This window comes from Garra rufa, chromosome 3 (assembly GCF_049309525.1).
Source record: "Garra rufa chromosome 3, GarRuf1.0, whole genome shotgun sequence".
In the NCBI taxonomy this organism is placed as follows: Eukaryota; Metazoa; Chordata; class Actinopteri; order Cypriniformes; family Cyprinidae; genus Garra; species Garra rufa.
The window spans coordinates 12,483,986-12,499,298 of record NC_133363.1 but is presented as its reverse complement, the minus strand read 5'-3'; the positions used below and the strand labels follow the sequence as shown (position 1 = coordinate 12,499,298).

The 15,313-nt window shown below is 38.8% G+C and overlaps 2 protein-coding genes across 2 annotated transcripts; both read right to left on the bottom strand.

Moving 5' to 3' along the window:
* Positions 1-6: 6 nt before the first annotated feature.
* csnk2a2a (casein kinase 2, alpha prime polypeptide a) lies at positions 7-8,132 on the bottom strand. Its single transcript, XM_073836857.1, has 12 exons — positions 7,131-8,132; positions 6,763-6,874; positions 5,418-5,519; positions 4,596-4,646; positions 4,398-4,457; positions 4,212-4,295; positions 3,987-4,097; positions 3,127-3,228; positions 2,940-3,040; positions 1,221-1,369; positions 291-378; positions 7-196 (listed from the first exon to the last, which is right to left on the bottom strand). Exons 1-11 carry the CDS (start codon positions 7,229-7,231, stop codon positions 305-307), a joined length of 1,047 nt encoding a protein of 348 aa, XP_073692958.1. The 5' UTR covers positions 7,232-8,132; the 3' UTR covers positions 7-196; positions 291-304.
* A 1,336-nt stretch (positions 8,133-9,468) lies between these two features.
* On the bottom strand, positions 9,469-14,439 carry znf319a (zinc finger protein 319a). The gene is made up of 2 exons (XM_073836856.1): positions 14,235-14,439; positions 9,469-13,281 (listed from the first exon to the last, which is right to left on the bottom strand). Exon 2 carries the CDS (start codon positions 13,021-13,023, stop codon positions 11,251-11,253), a length of 1,773 nt encoding a protein of 590 aa, XP_073692957.1. The 5' UTR covers positions 13,024-13,281; positions 14,235-14,439; the 3' UTR covers positions 9,469-11,250.
* Between the last annotated feature and the right edge of the window lie 874 nt (positions 14,440-15,313).

The following is a 15,313-nucleotide window of genomic DNA, read 5'->3' as shown; positions in this document are numbered from 1 at the left end:
AAACACCAGTTTGGTACCTAGATAACGATGGCAAGCAGCACTAATACAAAGTGAATGTAGGAGAGGGACTACAGCCCGTTGTGTTCATTCTGTACAAGTCTTGTGTTGCTTAATAACTTCTTGCTCCAGTAAACTGAAGCTTCACACCTGAAAGGCAGCATGTCTCTGCACGACACGTTGAGGTAAAAAGGTTTTCCTAGAAGAAAGATTCAAAAGAATGAATAAAATGATTAAAAAGAGCATTTTAGATAGATTTAGATAGCATACTGACTGTATGTGTCATCCTGTACCTGCTTTTAGCCCATCATGTTGTGGTTGAGCTGCTTATTGCCAGAGCGCCTTCTGAGTTTGACAGAGGCTGTCCCTTCAGCACAGGAACTACAGAGGAATGATGCCAAGTCATATGGTTTCACTTAGAGTGGGACACACCAGTCAAAAGTTTGGAATAATTACAATTTTTTTCCATTTAAATTAGCGCTGTCAAGCGATAAAAAAAAGCTAACTAATCACACATTTTTTTTTGTAAAATTAATTGTGATTATTTCTACCTACCATTAAAGTTTTTAAATACACTTTTATTTTGCAGTAATTTCACATTTAATCTTCAAATCAATGTAGAAACAACAAAGACAGTACTTTTTTTTTTTAAATATTTGTTTAATGGCATATTTTTATGACTTAAGGTGAATATCACTGATATACTACTGATCTCTATAAAAACTTTAGTTTAGTTTTTCCTAATATTTAACCAATGACGTAGCCATTCAACATTACGGTATAATTGAGAGCTATCAGTTTTAACAATTATTAGACTTTAAAAAATAACTTCTAATTTAAGAGAACTTAAAACAATCTTCACATAAACCCATTATAATAAATGTCATATTTAGATACCTGTGCCCTTCATCAAGTAGGCAATATGCAGAAATTGAATTAAGTTATCAAACAATAAATACTAAATTCAATATAGATGAATCCTTAAAGCTACAAAAGGTATTGATTTCCTCTTTTTTTCTTTGATTTTGAGTTAAAAACTCAAAAAATAGAAACAGAACAACATTTATTTGAAACAGGTTCTAAAATCTTTTGTAACATTATAAAATACTATTATTTTTTTAAACTTATCCCAAACCTTTGAATGGTAGTCTATCAGTCTAATAAAAAATAACTTGAATATCTAAAATCTGTTAAATCAAAGCAAGTAAGGAAAACTGGCTCACAAAAGTAGGGGTGTTCCATGGCCTCTTGGGCAGTCAGTCTCTGTTGATGATCATAACGCAGGAGTTTATCCAGCAAATCCAGAGCTTCCTGGCTCACCAAGTGCTGATTCTCAGGCTGAACAAAATTCTCCCACCGCTTGCGTGTCTGCCTGAAGATGTTTGAAATTTCAAAATTAAAACACTAGCAATTATCAAAATCATTATGCAGAATTCATTTGCTCACTACTTTATAGAAGTGTGTATATCATCTGCCAGTATAATACTTTTATAGGCAATCTAGACAATCTAGAATGGAGCTGTAGTGCAGTCTGCTTCTAAAACAAAACAAGATTATCACTAGATCACTGATTACTGATAATAAAATTAACACAGCAATCAATTTATATGTGCTATACGTGCATCACTACCAACTTTGTACACAGATCCTTAAAGGAGTCCTATTATGCTTTTTCACTTTTTGAATTTTGGCCAGTGTGTGGTGTGTATGTTTGGGCATAAAAAACATCTACAAAGTTACAAATCTCAAAGTCCACTCCAAAGGGAGATATTTAGTTTTTAAAAAAATCCCTTTTCAAGAACTACAATGAACAGCTCCTTTGGACTACAGCATTTGTTTTCCGGATGCTATGATGTCACTACACCGTCCATTACAATATCATTCAAATAAATCCCTCCTACGTAAATTCGAAACGCTGGCGGGTGGGGAGGGACGAGGTGGAGGATTCGCCTAACTTTTGCAATGTAGCATGGACAGCTGCTTCTGGGATGCTTTAGCGTGCTTAAACACAAGCATTGACTGAAGTGTCCGCGAACTGCTCCGGTAGCCATGCTAGAGCTGCGCCGTTGACGTGTGCGGTATAGAGGGTCGAAACACATGCGAAGCCACGGCTGATGTAAACACAAGCATTGACTACAGTGACGATTATCGGTGGCTGCGCCGGAGCCGCACTGTAGACAAGTGCAGTGTGTGGTAAGAGATTTATTCATTATACAGTGTAGATAGCTTCACTAGCCTTATGCTGGAGCTGGTTTCGGGCATGTAAATAATTAAATAAATTAGCATAACAATGACATGATAAATCATGTATCGGCGATCTCACAGGTTGACGATAGGACCACTACTGTGGGACCACTATCTACTCACCCTCCATGCATCCTAGGTGTATATGACTTTCTTCTTTCAGATGAATGCAATTGGAGTTATATTAAAAATAATCCTGGCATTCCCAAGCTGAATGGCATAGACAAGTGTTTCTCTCCATCGGTCCAAAACAAGTCGATCCATAATAAAATGTGCCTCACATGGCTTCGGAGTGGTCAGTAAAAGCCTCCTTTAGCAATCCGATGTGTTTTTATGTAATAATCTAGCTAAACGTAACTTGCTGCTTTGGGAAGGGGCGTGGCAGTACTGAAATGCCGTCTAAGCTGTTCGTCAATTGCAACCCAGGGGGAATGCTAACCAATCACAACACATTTCGTTTTTCGGAAGGCGGACCTTCATCAAACCCAGAACTAATCGAGCCATTTGTGCCAACCTGGGGAGAAAGCTATTGTAATAATGTAAATTATGTGAAAAATAATGCGTTTTTCGAACCACCAAGCATGAGAGCATGTTCTAGTGCACCCCCAAAACAAAATAAAGACTTTGTAAAAGAGAATAATAACACTCCTTTAAAAATCGACTAATGTGGAAAATCACTGTCAATAATTCAGACTCACTGGCCAAGCAGATCTTTGAAACGTGTGTCCAATTCAATGTGATACTTGTTCAGGTAGCTGAATAGCTCTTCTGTTCCAAGAACCTTGGCAATTCTGACCAACTGTAGGAAAGATTCTGCTGTTAGCATATTGACTATTTTAAGATTACATATTGTAATAATTTCCATAGTAGAATGGCAAGTCTTACCTGGTCATAGTTGTCTTGACCATGGAAAAATGGCTCTTTCTGGAAGATCATACTGGCTAACATGCAGCCTAAGCTCCACATGTCCAGACTGTAGTCATACATCTGCAAATCATTTGGGAGACTTAACTGTAATGTCTCATGGTAATGTGGGAAACAGTTAACTCCACGTAAGACTGCCTCCTTAAATCTGGTCTTGTCTGTTCAATAAAAGCCCTATTGCGAGGCTAATTGTTTTTCATGGGAATGTCTGTAAAAAATAAGTCCTGCATTCATATAGTGATTTATTCAAAGTGGAGGAGCAAGTTCAGTGATCCTGAAAACCTGCTCAAATGGTCAGTCACGTGACTGTCAGCTCTAAATAGCTGTCTGTTTTTGCTTGGACAAGTAATAAATTAATATTTCATTGAATGTTTATTAACAAAGACTTTTGCATTTTAATATCATAACATCCTATTTAGTATTTGATTATTTAAATATCCTATTTTAAAAACAGGTAATTTGACACTGTTGTTTAAATGGAAACGACTTTTGGATTGATCACTTCTTATAAACAGAGATGCGGATTCAAATGGCAATTAAATTACCACACAACCCTGGTGTTTTCGAACATTTGCCAGGGAATGACATGGGTGGTGGGAGCAAAACACAACAACATGGATTTAGGTGGCAATAAAACCAGTAGCCCTTGTAAATGCTGAAATTACCTTATGGCCCCATGAGAAACAATTACTATCTGAATAGGGCTGAACACATGACAAGGGACATATTTTAGGCCATTTACATTGAAAATCATATAAACCTAAAGTGTTTATTCCCCAAAACTGGATGGCGAGACCATGAACATAAGACGAACACCATACCTGATAGTCAACCAGCAGTTCTGGTCCCTTATATGATCTTGAGGCGACCCTTACATTGTATTCCTGTGCAGGATGGTAGAACTCAGCAAGACCCCAATCTATTAGCCGCAACTACACCAGGTTCAAACAAAAAGAAAACAGCCCCACACACATCAGGTCAGCAACACTGATCTGCAGTTACTAGCTAGGAAAACATTCAAAAACGATGCTTTCATCTGACTTCACCTTTCTCATTTGGTGGTCTATCATGACATTATGAGGTTTGACATCCCGATGCATGATGCCCATGCTATGAGAGTAGTCCAGTGCCTGCAAAGAGACAAAGCGCATGCACATTACACACTCTCCTCTTCAAAATAAATGAAAGTGTAATCGTGTAATCTTATTCCAAGTACATCACAGCATTCCCACCTTGAGAAGTTCATACAAGTAGAACCGGATATCGAAGTCTGTTAGTCTCTGATAGAGATCCTACAAATCAGAACAACATTATGTGGGATATTCAATGTTGCATTTTTTCAGTTTAACTTCTTCTACTGATGAGATCAAGATAAAATTGATCAAAAGTAGTTTATATAGAGAAAGAGAAAAAAAAATTAAAAGTGATACCTTGAAATCAGTGTTATTGATGTATTCAAAGACAAGGGCTGGTGTTCTAGACTGGAATACCAAAAGAAAGAAAAAAAGCATAGAAATGTAACCATTACAAAGATGGAATACATAGACACTGCCTGTTGGTTTCCTTCATGAACTATTTTGTGACAAATTGACACTAATTTAGAAGCAGTTACGCCTTGGGGAATGGAAAACAAATCTGCCGATTCTGAAAATGATTTAAATATGATACATAGGGCCAGATTTGCTAACAGCTTGCGTCAGTACAAACTGTCTACTACTAAAAATGTGCAGTACACAATTAGTGCAGAAAAGGCGTGGACAGTTATTTTTGCACCTGACCTTATTGAATATGCATTTGCAGGAGGTTCCCTTTCAGATGCAAAATTTATGGGAGGAGAGTTAAAATTAATCACACCATGCAATTTACTAACATTTGTGCTTGTCAGATTACTGGTATTTGCACCATTATTTAACGCCCCAAAAAAGCAGGTAGTAACCTGTGCTGCTCTTGGTAGATTGCGCTGATCATTATGGAAATGATCTGGCTGCATATGTGTTCTTTAATATTCACATTTTCAGTAAATCACATGCAGAATTTTCCCCTTCCATCTGCGCTTTTATGGAATTGCACTCTAAACCTAATTTGGTCTGTTTCATAAATCTGGCCCAATGTGTTAAATGGAGCTGATGTCACAAAATCAGGGTGGGCCTGGTATTAATATAATACACAACATTTTAAAATGTGTTGGGACTAAATTTGCAATAAAACATAATTCTGCTGAAAACAGCTGCATATACTAGATCTAAATTTACCACAGGGTCCTTCACTGTGTCTACCAGACGAATGATGTTGGTTCCTCCTCTTAAGTTCTCCAGAATTTTGATCTCACGCTTAATCTTCTTCTTTTTAACAGGCTGCAAAAGTAAAGAAAAAAACATTAAAAGGTTAGCTCAGCCAAAAATGCTGTCTTCCATCTTTGTTCATTCCATCTTTTCATCTTGAACATCTTCGCAAGACAAATCATCTTTGTCCAACCACTAGAAACCAATGTAATCAACAGACACTGTAAAAGTAACGAATGTGAATTGTGCAGTTTCATCAAAGTCTTTCACTTTATAAGACAAATTGATTTATTTAAGCCTTTATTCACATATAAACATTGATCAATGCATATTCATAAAGCACATTAAATCGGTTAAATTCAAAACATTGGCTCTTAAAATTTAAGTGAGCATGTTTGAACATCTGTTAACCATATTTGTGACCCTGGACCACAAAACCAGTCATAAGTAGCATGGGTATATTTCTTAAACTAAAACTATTTTTTATGCCAAAAATCATTAGAGTATTAAGTAAAGATCACGTTCCATTAAGATATTTTGTAGGGATGCACGATATGTATCGGTCGATAACTTGCGCGTTTTGTCAGTAAAGCCGGTTCTGTAATCAGCGGTAAATGCCATCAGGTGCGTGATTTCACGTTGAGCCGTATATACTACACACAGCCGTTGTTTACAGACGAGCTGCGCACATTCACACTGATAATGAACATTGCTATGCGCAGCTCGTCGGTAAACAACGGCTGTGTGTAGTATATACGGCTCAACGTGAAATCACGCACCTGATGGCATTTACCGCTGATTACAGAACCGGCTTTACTGACAAAACGCGTAAGCTTTATCGACCGATTGGTATCGGTGCATCCCTAATATTTTGTAAATTTCCGACTGTATATCAAAACTTGATTTTTGACTAGAAATATGCATTGCTAAGAACTACATTTGGACAACTTTCAAGGCGATTTTCTCAAGTTTTAGGTTTTTTTGCACTCTCAGATTCAATTTTCAAATAGTTGTATCACAGCTAAATATTATATCTCCTATCATAACACACATCAATGGAAAGCTTATTTAATCAGCTTTCAGATTATGCATAAATCTTAATTTAAAAAAATTGACCCTTAATGTGCTTCTATGCATGTACGTTCATGATAATCTTTGACATGGACAAAAAAACAAAATTTTCTTTCGAAAATCTGGATGGGCTTTGGAATAACATGAAGAGGAGTAAACAATGGCAAAATGATCATTTTGGGTGGACGTTCTCTTTAAGAAAATGCCTCTACCTGATGCTCAGACAACGAGAAGCAATTCTTACCTTCAGGATTTTGACGACTACTCTGTCGTTGCTGTTGATGTTGATGGCCTCAAACACCTCACTGTATTTGCCTCTTCCGAGCTTTCGTACAAGCTGGTAGTCATCCTGGTTGCTGAATAAGACACAGTAAGCAATAAATAAATAGAATTGTGCAAAATGGTTTACCAAGAAGTAATGTGGTAAGACCATGGTTTTCTGACACTTTTTTGTCAACATACTACTACCATGCTTTTTTTTTTAAGTATCATGGATTACAATTACAATGTACTGTATACACTATACATGTCAATCAAGCACCATTCTATTTCCATGGTACTGTTTTTTTTTTTTTTTTTGAAGGAAATCATGGTAAAATAACATGTCTGTACCTCCAGCTAGGCACATGTGCTTCATAGTCCCAGTATTCCTTGCTCTTCACAGTGTTGGCATCAGCATACACCCGTGCTTTGCTGCTCACTGGACCGGGCATGGCGGGCTTGGCCAGTCGATCCGCCTTCCCTCCACCTACTACTACGAGACTCTCCAAACGATAGCGACAAGCCGACCGCCTCTGTTGTGAAATACTGCAGAAAGTATTGTGGTACAAGTGGTAACAAGCCGGTTCAATGCGATCTCTCGCGAGCAATTGTGATTGACAGCTGCTCAGCAGCGGCGCGCATGACCTCGCGCTGACGCTCGCACCACTAAAAGCCAAGGCAAAAAGCAAAGGGCGTCCGAAACGCTGCAGAAACCAGTTTATTTTCTTACGGACCGCCAGCTTATTCAGGAATTAAAAGTCAGGATTTCATAATGCCCATCAAGGCAGCCTAAAAAAAATCCGTATCCGTTCGTAAACAAATTAAAAAATAAATAAAGTAACAGCTTTAAAAAGATCGTAATATATGCATAAGCGATTGCCTGTCGCAGCCCTCGTATTTTGCATGTAAATAAACAGTGATGCAAGGGGAGGAGAATGAAGAATATTTAATTGAAGCACAGACCTGTCAAGCCCGCTGAATGTCGCTACGCGGTAAAACGGAACATAAACAACGCAAAGCAACCGAAATGTCTAGTTGATCGATTGTCTCGGGACGTGAACAGTGTTTGAGCATCACTGTTTATTATAATATTCATTACAGCGGTTCAGCCGTCTCACTTTAATAGCGCTCCCTCCGGATCAACGCGCTAAGCTAGCGATATCGATGGATGGCTTTAATTGGCCACTACAACTTCGACCCACACACGACTCCAGATTTCCGATTAATCTTCAAATGGACTCTCCCAATTCCTTCCATTGATCCACCAATTAGATTCAGTAAGCGGTCGAGGGATCCGCTGACAGGTAGGCGGATATCACCCCTAGGATAGCACTCCTGTCGATTTTTGCGATCGCATAGATGGAGTCACCGGAAATGCTGGATGTACTTCCGGTACCTTTTTCAAAATAAAAGTCGCAAGAAATAGAACTGCAACTGAATGTTAAAGCGTAGAATCCCAAACAGCAGTTTTTCTGCTTTAAAGGAGTAGTTTACTTTCAGAACAAAAATTTACAGATAATGTACTCACCCCCTTGTCATCCAAGATGTTCATGTCTTTCTTTTCTTCCGTCATAAAATAAATTGTTTTTTTGGGGGAAAACATTTCAGGATTTCTCTCGATATAATAGACTTCTATGGTGCACCCGAGTTTGAACTTCCACAATACAGTTTAAATGTGGCTTCAAAGGGCTCTAAATGATCCCAGCCAAGGAAGAAGGGTCTTATCTATTAAAACGATCAGTTATTTTCTGAAAACATTTACAATTTATATACTTTTTTATCTCTACACAGAGCTAAACAAGATGAGCATTTGAGGTTTAAAAGTATATAAATTGCTTTTTTTTTTTTTTTAAATAACCAATCGTTTTGCTAGATAAGACCCTTCTTTCCTCAGGTGGGATCATTTAGAGCCCTTTGAAGCTGCATTTTGGAAGTTCAAACTCAGGGGCACCATAGAAGTCCATTATATAGAGAGAAATCCTGAAATGTTTTCCTCGAAAAAAATAATTTCCTTATGAAGAAAGAAAGATATGAACATCTTTTTTTGCAATTTTTGTTCTGAAAGTGAACTGCTCATTTAGCAATTCATTTTATTTCCATAAATAATATATTGTTATAAAATAATAACATTATTTGTTTGTAATGATAGTAAGATGTATATGTATGAGATACCACATCATTTAGACCATAAACAAACACTATAGAGTCCGACACCTTTACAAATAAAAAATGTAGGATAGCCAAATTAATGTTCCTATTATATTGTTCTCTTTACCAATATTTCACTAGACTGAAGAGTCTAAACTTTTAAAGTCAAATTAGTCAAAGTTCAACATGGTCTGTTGTTATTTTACCTTTTGGTTCACAAATAATACAACAGTTATCTATGTTTACAAACATTTAATTTGTAAATGCCTTGTAGTTATGACATGCCACACATTTATTCATTTAGCTGACCTTTGTGATAATGAAAAAAAAACAACAACAACACATTATGGTATATTTACAATTTGAGTCTCTTCACTGCCTTATCTAGAAACACAGACATTGGGATGGCTTGAGTGACAAACAGGAGGAGGTGCTAGATGGTGGGAAAACCTGTTTTTGCTCAAATACAAAACAGAAATAATTTATTTGATTCAACACGCTAACAGTCTGGACATCAAAAATATTGCTTCACAAGCAATGATACCATTCAGTCTCTGCATTTAATGCACATGAAAATAAGAGTACACATATCTGTAACAGAACAAACAATACTGACACATAAGCCATTAATGTTAATAAGGCTTTCAGAGGCATGGAAAGGGAAAAAGAAATGTTTGCAATGTTTACATTCAAGCTGATAGAATCATACAATGTATCGTTAATATGGATTCAATTAATATGCTTAGACATTTAGACACTGCATTGTAAGGATTCTGAAGTTTAAAAAAAAAACACTCTACTACTAGTTAATACTGTGTTTTTAGATTCTTTTAAACATATTACATGTATTTGTACTCTTGAATTCGTTTAAAACTATTTATTTATTTATTTTTATAATTACAAAGTTGCTGCCGTCCAAATCTGCACGTCTATCTGTGGTTTAGTATTTTACCCCAAATCAAAGGCTCCACTGTCAACTGATCCAATTTGGAAAGCACAAAATGGAATAGCAACTGAAGAAATACCAAGCAAAGAAAGAATTTGTGGCAGAGAAACTGAACAAGTCGTGTGTGGCAAAAGAATAATCCACCGAAACAGAACCAACATATCCTCACAAGAGGAAACAATCACATGCACAGTCTACAGTATGATGATACACAAACAGATACTAAATCCTAGCACTGTACTCATGTCAAAGCGATACAAAACATCCATGTACAGATAACTTTACAAATTCTACAGCATTGTTTAGCTAACGCAACGCCGTCTGTTTGCAATCTGCAAACAAAAATACTTCATTGTTGTTCTAGGTTGCCTGGCAGTTAAAAAGTAACTGTAAATCTTTGTACTACTGTAAATTTACTCTCAGAACTGCTTGCAAACTATTGCGTCTTTGTTAGATGAGTCAAAATGCACTAGAGAAAAAGAATGGCTAATATTTTTCTGTGTAGTCCTTCGCCTACAAGTTAACATATCAGTTTGCACTAATGACAGATTACAACAAACTGTTTAAATTATTTAGGCTATTCATGCATACATATACCCTGTTACATCATGGGTTAGGTGATGGGAGTTATACATTACGAATACATACAATCACTACTGTATATTGTCCAGATGGCCATACAGTGTTCAACTTCCATAGCTAACATGGAAGCATGAGATGGAGATACTGGAAGAAAGGCAGTTAATTTAAAAGTTACAAGGCCAAATAATTAGAAAGAAAAAGAAACAAAACCAACGCAATGAGACATCTAGTTGCGGTCAATCGTACGAAGATCAAAAAGCAGATCCAGGCTGTTAACCTCTTGCATACCAATTTGTGTCATTCTGGCAAAGCTGTCACTGATAGCTGCATTACTGCATTCGCGTCTTGTTTTAGATATACTGAATTTTAGATACAAAGCAGAACTCAAACTAAATCTTTAGTTCCTTGTAAAACCAATCAGCTTTTTCTTAGTTGGAAACACCAGGCTTAAGCACATGGTGTATGTATAATGAGTTGCACGTGAGATAAAATCGTTCATTTTTACAAGCTTATTTCTGAGTTGCAACCATTTATGTGTGCGGTTCGGTTCTGTATAGAACTGAGGCAAGTTTCTGTCTGTGGAGTAGATGCAATGTTGCCGATATCTACCCAGAGGTACATCAAGACTTTTACAAGCTGACACTTTACGCAGTTCCTTACCAGTCCAACAAGTACTGCTATGCTTGTGGGATATGTAAAACGTACAATTTCACTAAATATATGCAAGTAAATCGCAATGGTGCTATTGTGTGCAGAGTGTATTTTTGCTTGGTAAGGAGCAACAGCAGACAGTAACTACTCTATGCATGAGGATGCTGGATAGCCCCCTCCCTCAGCAGTGTGTTGAACTGTATGTTCTTGAAGGGCCCCAAGCTCTCCAAAACACTCTCCACACCAGACACACTTGAACTGGGCTTCACGGGAGTGGACAATGCCATGTTTGGCCAAGTGTTCTCGCTGTTTGAATCCCTTGTCACAGGTGGGACACTTAAAGGGTTTCTCTCCTGTGTGGACTCTTCGATGTCTTTGCAACTCGGATGAGTATTTAAAGCGCCTCTCGCAGTCTGCACATTTCATCGGCTTCTCCCGAGCAGGGTCGCAACGGTGCTGCACGAAATCGGACGAGGATTGGAAGCGGCGGCCGCAGAGCGAGCACTTCAGCGGCTTTTCGGTGCAATGGGAGTTCTGGTGCCTCTGTAACGTCGATGACTTTTTGTAGCCCTTCCCACACACGTCGCACTTGTACGGCTTCTCTGCGGCATTCGATCCAGAGTTCGATTCTGTACACTTGTGCCTTAGAAGTTCCCCGGATTGTCTGAAGCCCTTTTGGCAAGCGGCACATTTGAACAGACTCTCGATACCATGGACGTGCTGGTGATACAGCAGGTGGGAAGGTTGCAGGAAACCTTTGTCACACTGATTGCACTTGAAAGGGCGATCTGCTGGGTTTTTGTGCGTACGGCGGTGGCGAACGAGCGCATACTGTTGTTTAAAGCTCATCTGACACTCTTCGCACTGGAAAGGCCGCTCTTCGGAGTGGGTGCGCTCGTGCTGTCTCAGGTCCGAGGGCCGTTTGAAGCTCTTCCCGCATGCCGTGCAACGGAAGGGTCGCTCTCCGGCTGGCTGGCACTGGTGGTGCAGCAGTTCAGACGACTCCTTGAAATGAAGCTCGCACAGGTTGCACTTGAAAAGGTGCTCACCCGAGTGAGCGTACATGTGCCGTACCAGGTGCTGCCTGTGCTTAAAGGTCTTCTCGCAAACTGCGCATTTGTATGGGCGATCGGCACTGTGAGTGCGCTGGTGGTGCGCCAGATGAGAAGCTTGACTAAAGCTCTTTTCACAAGTGTCGCACTTGTAGGGCTTCTCGCCCGTGTGCACTCTTTCATGACGCGAGAGTTCTGAAAGGTGACGAAATGCCTTATTGCACACTGAGCACTTATATGGACGGTCAGAGCCCTGGAAAGCTGTAGTGGAGGAGGAACCCATAGCTGCCCCGTCGCTCGATGTCTCCGCAGTAGAAGGTTGCTGAGGGTTTGAAGAGGCGGAGTCTGGGCGGTATGTTTTTTCACAAATGGAGCACTTCATAGGATTGTTTCCATTGGTGTGCTCATTATGATGCTGTGCCAAAGATGTGAGAAGGGAGAATCCCATTTTGCACACACCACACACGAACGGCTTCTGCTCAACCTGGACGCATTGATGCTCAAGAAGATCTGTTGCTTGGTTGAAGATCTTCATGCACTGAGTGCACTGGAAAGAACGGTCCTGGTTAACCATGCACTGGTGCTCATGGGGATTGGCCAAGTGTGAAATATCATGGCCACAAGCACCACATTTGTGGCCACCTTCACTTCCCACCTGCAGCTGAGGCTGCTGAGCTGGCAGTGGGTGCTGCTGGGCATGTTGGCCATGCTGAGACTGCTGCAACGCAGGGTCTGCCTGTAGGACAATACCGTACGCAGCACTGCCCAAAGCATTCTCTGCCCCTTGTAGAAGGGGGTGCCCAACAGGAGGAGGGGCCACTGCATGTTGCTGTTGCCATGCTTCTGTCATTCTTCCACTGTACATGTATGAATTCAGCTTTCAGGGATCAGCACTTTGGGACCTGATTGCACAAAATGTTCCAAACAAGTGATGGTCAGTTCATTGGAAAAGTAAATGGTACTAAAATAGTCTTGTAAAGAGGTTCACGACTTTTGGGTAAGCTCACTCATGGTGTGATTGGTGTGTTCAACAAGGAGAATTTTTAATTTTTAAATACCAATCCAGGGGGGGCGTCTGTAATGTTCTCCAGTGAACTACAAAGAATTGACTCCAAATGTATACCTGCAATAAGAAAAACAGTGGGTTATTACACAAAGCAAACCTTTTACGCTTTTGGAAGAAAAAAAAAATCATAGTATTACATCACATCAGTGGTTCTCATCCAAGGAGGACACAACGTCAACTCAAAATAAACTCTTTTACAATAATAATAATAAAATCGAATTAAAGTTAATGTCACTGAAGACATACAAATAAACTGACATCATATTTATTCCTCAACCACTGTTTTTAATTTAAGAATGGTTCTTGAAAATTAAATTTCGCAAAACGAAATTAACTGTGCTGCAGAGGTCAAAAAGGTTTAGAACCACTGCGTTATTTAGATCTCATCTGTAGTTGAATCCGAATCAAAATTCCTATTACAACATGCTTACACACACTTGACAAGAACAACTTATATGCGGTTTGAAATACAAAACTAATACAACACAAATAATCATGCCATGCAACACACAGTAAGAATCACACAGCAAGTTAAAAAACGAATTGTAAAGCCTACTGCCTGCTAGCCTGGGAAAAAAAGGGAGAAATCAGGAATTTCCTTTGATGCTCTTAATTCTTTAACTGGTGCAGAAATTAAGCCATGCTTCGTATATTACAAATCTCTGTGCAAAGCCATAGCGTAAGGCCTGGCATTAAACAGTTTCCTTGTTTTTTATTCGCAGTTTGTGTGCAAGAAAACTTCAGCTAGCGTTTGACCGAAGCACACAGGGTTAGCCACCGCTGCTAATGCTCTTCTCTATATCAATACCACCGTCTGCAGTCGCTATATTTTATATGACTCACAAATAACACATGCAATAAAGGCATTATCTGCAAAAATTCATAACGTGTCTGCAGAACTGCATGTAAATGATACGCAAAGCCCCATGCAAGTGTGTTTACCAGTACGCTAAACTGTAGCTATTGCGTTAAAACAGGCAGCAGCCGCCACCTCAGTGGCTTTAACCTACTTTGCGTCGCGTTTTCCCATCGATACCTTGTTTTCCCAAAGATCCACGCTTGGAATAAATATATACAGGACGTTTTAAGGCAGGGAGAAAAAAATCGGGCGCTTCCCTGCCAGTGGGATGCAGAAGGCCCAAATAAACGTGACGCATCGGACCTCTACGACCAGCCCCTCGAACAAGGCGGACACCCCGATGATATGGGCGGAATCAAGGCGATGGAAAATCACTGATTTTCTTATACATAAGCGAATCGTTCAAATCGCTCGTTCTCTCTGACGATTGCATGTCATGTAATAATGTTACATGACATGCAATCAAATAATGAAATAAGTCTGTCTTCACAATGGCGTTGCAACGTTTATATGGAATGACTGTAGCATGTGCAATTTAGACAGGCTAATGTATTCTGAAACATATTTTCTACACTTTTATTCGACTCAAATGCTACAAATCCTAAAGGAATAAGTGCATTTTTATAGAATATCTTATTCTAAATGATATCACAAAACCCATCAACACTCTTTCTGAATATGTATTTTTAAATGTAATTTGTTAAAACTGACGTTTTATTCTGGGTGTATTATTAGGCTATTGAAGCGAAATACAGATCAGTCCACATAATTTACTGAAAGACAACACATTAGTCCAATATAATGTGGTACTGGTATTTAGGTAGATATATTATAAAAAATAATATTTCAAATGACTCATTATATTCAAAATGGCTATATATAATAATAATATAATTAATCCTTATGAAAACACAAGCCAGTCCACTTTCCCTTGGATATTTCCTGCATGCACAGCTATATACAAAAAGAGCAAAGAGAGTTTGAAATCTTTCAAGTTTTGGTCAAGATTATGTCTAATAAAATCTGTCACCAGTGGAATCATTACCATTTCAAAAGTGGCTTAAATCACATAAAACTTCAGACTTATCTAGCTATAATGTACATATTGGAATGAAAAAAACAACAACATGTAAGACTGGCTCCTTCAACTGTAAGGCTGAACTTCCTAGACCAACCATACTGGGCTGTGGTGATGCTTTTAAAAATAATTCTGGCACTCCTGTAAAGTGG

Coding starts and splice junctions, on each gene's coding strand:
- csnk2a2a (XM_073836857.1), bottom strand. CDS start 7,231: ATGCCCGGTCCAGTGAGCAGCAAAGCACGGGTGTATGCTGATGCCAAC. Junction 4,458..4,595: donor TCAATAACACTGATTTCAAG/GTATCACTTTTA, acceptor TCTGATTTGTAG/GATCTCTATCAGAGACTAAC. Junction 379..1,220: donor CATGGAACACCCCTACTTTT/GTGAGCCAGTTT, acceptor ATTCCTCTGTAG/TTCCTGTGCTGAAGGGACAG.
- znf319a (XM_073836856.1), bottom strand. CDS start 13,023: ATGTACAGTGGAAGAATGACAGAAGCATGGCAACAGCAACATGCAGTG.